Raw genomic sequence first — 6,679 nt, 5'->3', positions numbered from 1 at the left:
CGGTGTCCATCTGCGGGAGCCTGTGGGGTGGGATGAAGGGCACCAGGCCTCTGCCCAGAGCCTGTTCCCATGGTAAGTCCCCTCCGTGCTCCCAGAAAGCCTCCGTGGCCCCAGCACTGTCAGGGGCGTGCTGAGCCCGGGCAGGCAGCAGCTGCCCCGTCGAGGTGCCGGCTGGCTGTCTCTCCCGGCCAGGGGCACTGGCTCTGACCCAGCCCCGAGGCCGCCTCCGAGGGCACCAGCTGGGATAGGACCTGCCTCGCTGTGCTGTGGGACCAGTCCTGCCTGCTGGCAGAGGCTCATGGCAGGATGTGTGCCATGCTGCGGTGTGGCACTTGGGGCAGCCGGTCTCCTCCCGTGTCGCCCAGCCACATTGGGAGGCGCAGGCCTTGGCTCTCGGCATTTGTTCAGCGTGCTTCACACGGGCCCAGCTCCCGTGGCTGGCATGGCCTGCATTTGAGGCAGGGATCGCTGGCTTAGGAACGGGGTCCCCCCCAGGTGCCTTGTATCACCCCGGGGCCAAGCTGTGATGCAGGCAAGCCATGCTCCAGGCAGTGGCTGGCTCAGCCCTGTTGCTATTTGCACCATGCTGTGGCTTGGCCTTCTGGCCTTTTCCGGGGATAGAGGCTCCCAATGGCACCTCCACGTCCTGGCTCCTGCCCCGCTGCGCCCTCCTTCCCCTCATCACCATCGACCTGCTTCTCGCTGCTGCTCGTGGCCTGCCCGGCGTGGCGTCGTACTGCCTGCTGCTGGGGCTGGGGCTGGCTGCTCTGCTTCCCCGTGGCTCCGCGAGGCGCTTGTCTTGTGCTGCGTGTCCGTCAGCGGCTCCGTCCGGCCGTCGCCTGGGCAGGGCCCCAGCCCTGCCCGTGTGCCCGTGCCGACCACCCGTGTCTGCTTGGCAGGTGGCAGGGTAAAGACGTGGAAGCGCCGCTGGTTCATCCTGACCGACAACTGCTTGTACTACTTCGAGTACACCACGGTGAGCGCCCTGCCCTGCGGGGCCTGTCGCCAGGTGCAACTCAAGGCTGCCCAGCCCCGAACCCCACGGGGCAGCTGCTGCCGTGGGGAGCAGGGGTCTCTGCCCCGTGCTGTGCAGGGATGTCCACACTGTGCTGGGAGCAGGGCGATGGCACAGGGCAGAGGGGCTTTCGGGGGCCATGGGGCGCTGGATCTTTGCATGGGGGAAGCCCATGCCGTGGCCAGTGTGGTTTCCACAAGTGGTCGGGGTTGGGCTGGGCTGGGGCTGTGGGGGCAAGCGGGCATGGGCCTCTGTGGACAGCTCTAGGCTGCAGCTGCCCCCTTCCCTCCGCATTGCCCTGCAGGACAAGGAGCCCCGGGGCATCATCCCCTTGGAGAACCTGAGCATCCGGGAGGTGGAGGACTCCAAGAAGCCGGTGCGTGAGCAGGGAGGGAGCGCTGGGCCGGGCGGCAGGGCCTGGCCGTGGTCTGCCCCGAGGGGAAGGCATGGGAGGAGAGCGTGAGCCCAGGTCACGGCACGTCCCGGGGCATCCGCGCCGCCCCCTGCCCCTGTGTCCGGCTGACGCTGCTTCTCCCTGCCCAGAACTGCTTCGAGCTCTACATCCCGGACAACAAGGACCAGGTGATCAAGGCCTGCAAGACGGAGGCGGACGGACGCGTGGTGGAGGGGAACCACACGGTGTACCGCATCTCGGCCCCCACCCCCGAGGAGAAGGAGGAGTGGATGAAGTGCATCAAGTGAGGGTCCCCTGGCTGGGCCGGGCCTGGGTGGGGGTTTCTCTTCCTCCTCCTCCTCCTCCTCCTCATCTGCTTTCCACGGGCCTGGGCTGCAGAAGCAGCAGGATGCCCTCTGATGCCGAGTGCCTCTTGGCCACCCCGTGGTAGGGCAGGGTCTGGCCCAGGTACCCTGGCCAGGGCTGCGCGGGGTCGGGGGGTCTGTGCGCAGGCTGCACGCAGGTCTCGTGGGTGCCAGTCTGTCCCGGTCCTCGGCATCCTTCCCCGGGGAGGAGCTGCCCCCAGCTCTCCAGTCACGCTCCCTCTCCCTGTCCCAGGGCGGCGATCAGCAGGGACCCTTTCTACGAGATGCTGGCGGCGAGGAAGAAGAAAGTGTCCTCCACCAAGAGACACTAGCAGCCCAGCCAGACGGGCCTGGCCCACAGGCACCTGCACCCGGCGCTGCGGCCTCTCCTGCGGCCCCGCTGCCTTCCCAGGGATTCGCTTCTGCTTTTGCAATTTCTTTCCTGCTGGGGCTGGGAGCAGTGGAGACACCGCGCTCTGCACGAAACTGGACTGGATTGGACTGGACCGCACTGGGCTGCTGAGCCTGCAGCTGCCTCCTCCCAAGGACACGTCTTCCCAGGCCCGGCCTGGGCATCAGGCTGCCTCCCTGGAGCCCCTTGCTCTGTCCCTGGAGCCCTGCGAGAGACTTCCCTTCGCGGTGCCTGCAGGGTCTGCCTGGCTCGCTCTGCCCTGTGGGGCCCGATCCAGGAAGGTGCTGGGTTCGGCCTAGCGGGCACTGCCCCTGCATTGCCGCTGTGGGACGGAGGCACTGCCAGCTCTCGGGTACCAGTGTGGGGGGGAGAGCCCTCTGCCAGGCGGGGGGCAGCTGCACAGTGCCCCAGGGCCACAGTCCCCCCGGGCTTGTCACAGCACTTGTGTTCCGGGCACTTTGGATGGTGACGAGCGGGCGACTACGGGAGCTGGGGGAGCGGGGCCAGGGGGCAGGCCCCGCCTGCGGCTGTCCTCGTTGTAGAGGGCGCAACCGCCCTGGGCTCCAGGACGCCCCATGGGGGCAGCTGGGCATGCTCTGGCCGGGGACCCACGGGAGGGCTGGTGCTTGGCGGGGGCAGCAGCAGCGGTGCCCAGCAGGCATCCTGCGCGTGGCTGGAGAGAGGCACGCTCCGCACGGCTCCCCCGCACCCGGGGTGGTTCTTTGGGCAGCGGCGAGGGGCTTTGCTCTGGGTGTGGGGGGGTCCTGGCAGCCAGGACTCTGCAGCTAGCACAAGGCAGTGTTGGGAACAAGGGGATAAACTGGAACCAGGGTCAGGGGTCTGGGGGCGGGTCTGGGGCCCGCATTGCGTGGCCTGGGGCGCCCGGCTCCCTGGCAGCCGCCCAGCCCCAACCCCAGCACTGGGCACAGGGCCCCATCAGTATTAGTCTATTTATCAGAGGTGTACATATTCCTGTATAGTTTCCTCCTTGTAGATTATTTTGTACGGGCGGTGCTACGTGCGTGGAGGCCTCCCCGGGGTGGCGTCGGCGGCAGGGTTTTTATTCCCATCTGAACTTTGTTGTTTTTGGTTTGGCCGCGGCCTTGTCCCCTCGCACTGAGACCTGCAGCAAATAAACGCCAGCCCCGTGCTCGGCCTCCGCCCGCCTCGCCCAGCTCCTGTGTGCCCGCGGGAGGGAGGGGAGGCTGCAGCTCGCCTGGGCACCTTGGCTCCGGCTTGTCTGGAGCTTCTGCCTGCATAGCGTCTGATCCTTCAGCGCGCGGCACCCGAGGGGGGAGGCAGCCACGTGCCGCCCATCAGAGCATCCATGGCCCTGCTGTGGCCTGGCCGGCTGCCTGCCGGGGGGGGAAGTGAGCATGGAAGGGGCTGGAGCCAGGCATGGGGCATGGGATGCGGCTCAGCACGGGTACCAGGGGCCCAGGGCATCTCTCCTGCTGCCCAACCCAGAGGAGGTGACACCTACAGATGCCGTGGCAGTGCCCAGTGCTGGCATACGGGAGGGTCCCTATTGCAGCAGCCACTGCCCCTTGCTGCAAACCAGGGCTCCAAACCGCAGCTCTCCTGGGGCTGTGCAAGGACAGGGCAGCCCCCCGGCTCCCACACGCCTGGCCCTGACGCCGGCTGCAGTCCTAGGTGTGGCTGGGGTTGAACAGAGCCTGCTCTGAGCCTCCCACCGCCCTCTGCCCTTCCTGAAAAGCTGGTGCTGGCTCAGGCTGCCCCTGGCACCATGGTGCCATCCCTGTGGCCCCGGCATCCTCCCGCTCTGGGAAGCAGGTGCCCTGCACCCAGCCCCGCACTACAGTATGACGCTAGGGTGCGTGTCCCATTCCTGGCACTGGAGCCAGGGAGGGGCTGCCAGACCCCTGCTGCGGGGCGAGGCTGGGTGCCAGGCAAGCAAAGAAGCCACTGGATCTCCCGGTTGCTGCAACTCCCTGACTCAGAGTTTCATAGGTGGTCGGGTTGGAAGGGACCTAAGCAGATCAAGTCCGACCCCCTGCCATGGCAGGAAAAAGTACTGGGGTCAAACGACCCCGGCCAGGTGTTCATTTAACCTCCTCTTAAAGCCCCCCAGGGTAGGAGCCAGCACCACTTCTCCTGGAAGTTGGTTCCAGATCCTAGCCGCCCTGACAGCGAAGTAGCGCCTCCTGATGTCTAGCCTGAACCTACCCTCTGCCAGCTTGTGACCGTTATTTCTAGTCACTCCTGGTAGTGCTGGGGGGAACAGGGACTCCCCCAATGCCTGCTGGTCCCCTCTGACTAGTTTGTAACAGGCCACTAGATCCCCTTCAGCCTTCTCTTGTGGAGGCTGAACAGGTTCAGGTCCCGTAGCCTCTCCTCGTAGGGCCTGCCCTGCTGCCCCCGATCATGCGGGTGGCCCTCCTTTGGGCCCTCTCCATGCTGTCCACATCCCTCCTGAAGTGCGGTGCCCAGAACTGGACGCAGTACTCCAGCTGCGGCCTGACCAGTGTCGCATAGAGGGGGAGGATCACCTCCTTGGACCTGGTCGAGATGCATCTGTGGATGCATGACAAGGTGCAGTTGGCCTTACTGACCACGTCCCCACACTGTCGGCCCATGTTCATTTTGGCATCAATGATGACTCCAAGATCCTTTTCTGCCTCTGTGCCGATGAGAAGGGAGTTCCCCAGCCTGTAGGTCTGCTGGTTCTTCCTCCCCAGGTGCAGCACCTTGCACTTGTCAGTGTTGAACCCCATCCTGTTCTCATCTGCCCACCCCTGTAACCTGTCTAGGTCCGCTTGCAGCCTGTTCCTCCTTTCTAGCGTGCCCACATCCCCCCCACATCTTGGTGTCATTGGCAAATTTGAACAAGGTGCTTTCCACCCCCTCGTCCAAGTCACCGATGAAGATGTTGAACAGCGTGGGTCCGAGGACCGAGCCCTGGGGGACCCCACTGCCCACATCCCTCCAGGTCGAATAGGACCCATCCACCACCCCTCTCTGGGTGCGGCCCTCCAGCCAGTTAGCGATCCATTTGACTCCTTGCAGCCATAGCCCCTTCTGCCCCGGCGGCGTGTCCTGGGGTCCAGCCTTGCTGGGAGCACCCCTCTCCGAGACACCGACCATGCAGGGGAGCAGGCAGCTGTCGGGCCCCAAGGCACTGTCCTTGTGACTGCGAGCAACCCTCTCAGTACAGAGCTGTGCCCCCCATGTGCCCTGCCTGGGGCTCTCCTGGGTGAGCTGCCTGCAGCCCTGCCCTTTGCACTAGAGGGGTGGTGGGACCCAGCCCCATGGGGTGGGGAAGGGTCCCGGGTGCTGCAAGGACCAGGGCAGTGGTGCTCAGCAGGCTCCTGACACCCCTGGAGGGAAGACAGCTGCGGGCACTGCTGGCTATCAGCCGGTGTTGCCCACCCTCCTCTCCCAGCACCACGCAGCGGCAGGGTGGTCCCTGGCGAGGAAGCCCCTGGCTGAACAGGGCCTTTAGCAATGCAGGCTGGAGCCTGGCCCAGCTGCAGCCAGGAAGGGCTTGGGCGACGAGCTGCCCCCGGCCCTGGCACTTGCTTGGCTGCAGGGCTCCCACCTGCTCCAGCCCCTCCTGGGCTCCCTGCGCCTGCCGCACGGCCCAGCCCCAGCCCCCTTGCACTGGGCCAGGCTCAGGTGGGTGCCAGGGCCTGCCCCGAGCGCTTGCACCCTCGAAGGGCAGGCTTCGCCCCTCCTGGAGCTGCCGTGGGGCTGGTGGGAGGTAAACTCACTGGAGGGGACCCGGTGGTAGGTACGCTCTGGCCTCTGCATCACTCTCTGCCCGTCTCCCCACGCTGCTCGCAGGTGCTGGAGCAGAGCGGGTGGGCTGCGGCCCCCCGGCCCTGGGCATGACGCCGCGCGGGGAGCAGGCTGCAGCGCCCATCACAAGGCACGACCCAGGCCTGGGCCCCTGAGCACCTCCCTATCCGTGCCGGGGTGCATGGGGCACTCGGCTCCTGCCGCGGCCCAAGTCCAGGCACGGCGACCCCAGCACACGCTGCAGCGACGGCCGGGGGGCGCCAAGTGGAGGGGCCTGGGGGCTGTCTGGGATCGGGGTGCCCTGCTGACGGGGGAGGGCCCGGCCTGAGCCTCCCCGTGCAAGGGAGCCGGGGGCAGCCGAGCCTTGACCGGCTCCGCTCTTGCCCCGGTTGCAGGCTGCAGGGACGGGGATGTCCTGATGGCCGGGAGCCCCCCGGGAGCAGGCGGGGCAGGCGGCTGGGGCTGAGCGCTGCACCCGAAGCCATCGGCATCAACCTGCCGCTCGCGCTCCAGCCGCTCTCAAGCAAGGCCCTGGCCCTGCGTCACGCCGGCGTGCAGGGCTGGGCCCCGCGTGCTCGCTGCGTGCGCCCTGCTGCTCCTCAGAGCCTGGTTAGTCCCGCGCCAGGGAGCCAGGGCTGGGTGCAGGCCAGGACCCTAACGGTAAATGAGCCAGGGGCGATTTATCAACGCCATGATGCAGGCGGCGCGGGGGGCAGGAGCGGGAGGGGGCCCCC

At 67.0% G+C, this 6,679-nt stretch overlaps 2 protein-coding genes across 4 annotated transcripts in view; both read left to right on the top strand.

The window, feature by feature from the left end:
* The window catches only part of CYTH1 (cytohesin 1), a 15,308-nt gene extending 11,959 nt beyond the window's left edge, over nucleotides 1–3,349 (top strand). For 2 of the 3 annotated variants that reach the window (XM_025193372.1, XM_025193373.1), the window contains 4 exons: nucleotides 898–976; nucleotides 1,320–1,391; nucleotides 1,559–1,713; nucleotides 2,028–3,349. In XM_025193372.1, coding sequence (XP_025049157.1) covers nucleotides 898–976; nucleotides 1,320–1,391; nucleotides 1,559–1,713; nucleotides 2,028–2,106 — 385 coding nt within the window. In that variant the 3' untranslated portion in view covers nucleotides 2,107–3,349. The remainder of the gene's footprint in view (nucleotides 1–897; nucleotides 977–1,319; nucleotides 1,392–1,558; nucleotides 1,714–2,027) is intronic. The other variant, XM_025193370.1, reaches the window with a different exon arrangement.
* A 660-nt stretch (nucleotides 3,350–4,009) lies between these two features.
* Nucleotides 4,010–6,679, top strand: part of LOC102387226 (dynein heavy chain 17, axonemal) — a 30,666-nt gene continuing 27,996 nt past the window's right edge. The window contains exons 1-2 of the mRNA XM_025193365.1: nucleotides 4,010–4,020; nucleotides 6,341–6,554. Of these exons, the coding sequence (XP_025049150.1) occupies nucleotides 4,010–4,020; nucleotides 6,341–6,554 (225 nt within the window). The remainder of the gene's footprint in view (nucleotides 4,021–6,340; nucleotides 6,555–6,679) is intronic.

Source organism: Alligator sinensis, unplaced genomic scaffold (assembly GCF_000455745.1).
Source record: "Alligator sinensis unplaced genomic scaffold, ASM45574v1 scaffold1565_1, whole genome shotgun sequence".
In the NCBI taxonomy this organism is placed as follows: domain Eukaryota; kingdom Metazoa; phylum Chordata; order Crocodylia; family Alligatoridae; genus Alligator; species Alligator sinensis.
The sequence above is the reverse complement of the archived record's forward strand: the minus strand, read 5'-3'. Positions and strand labels throughout refer to the sequence as shown.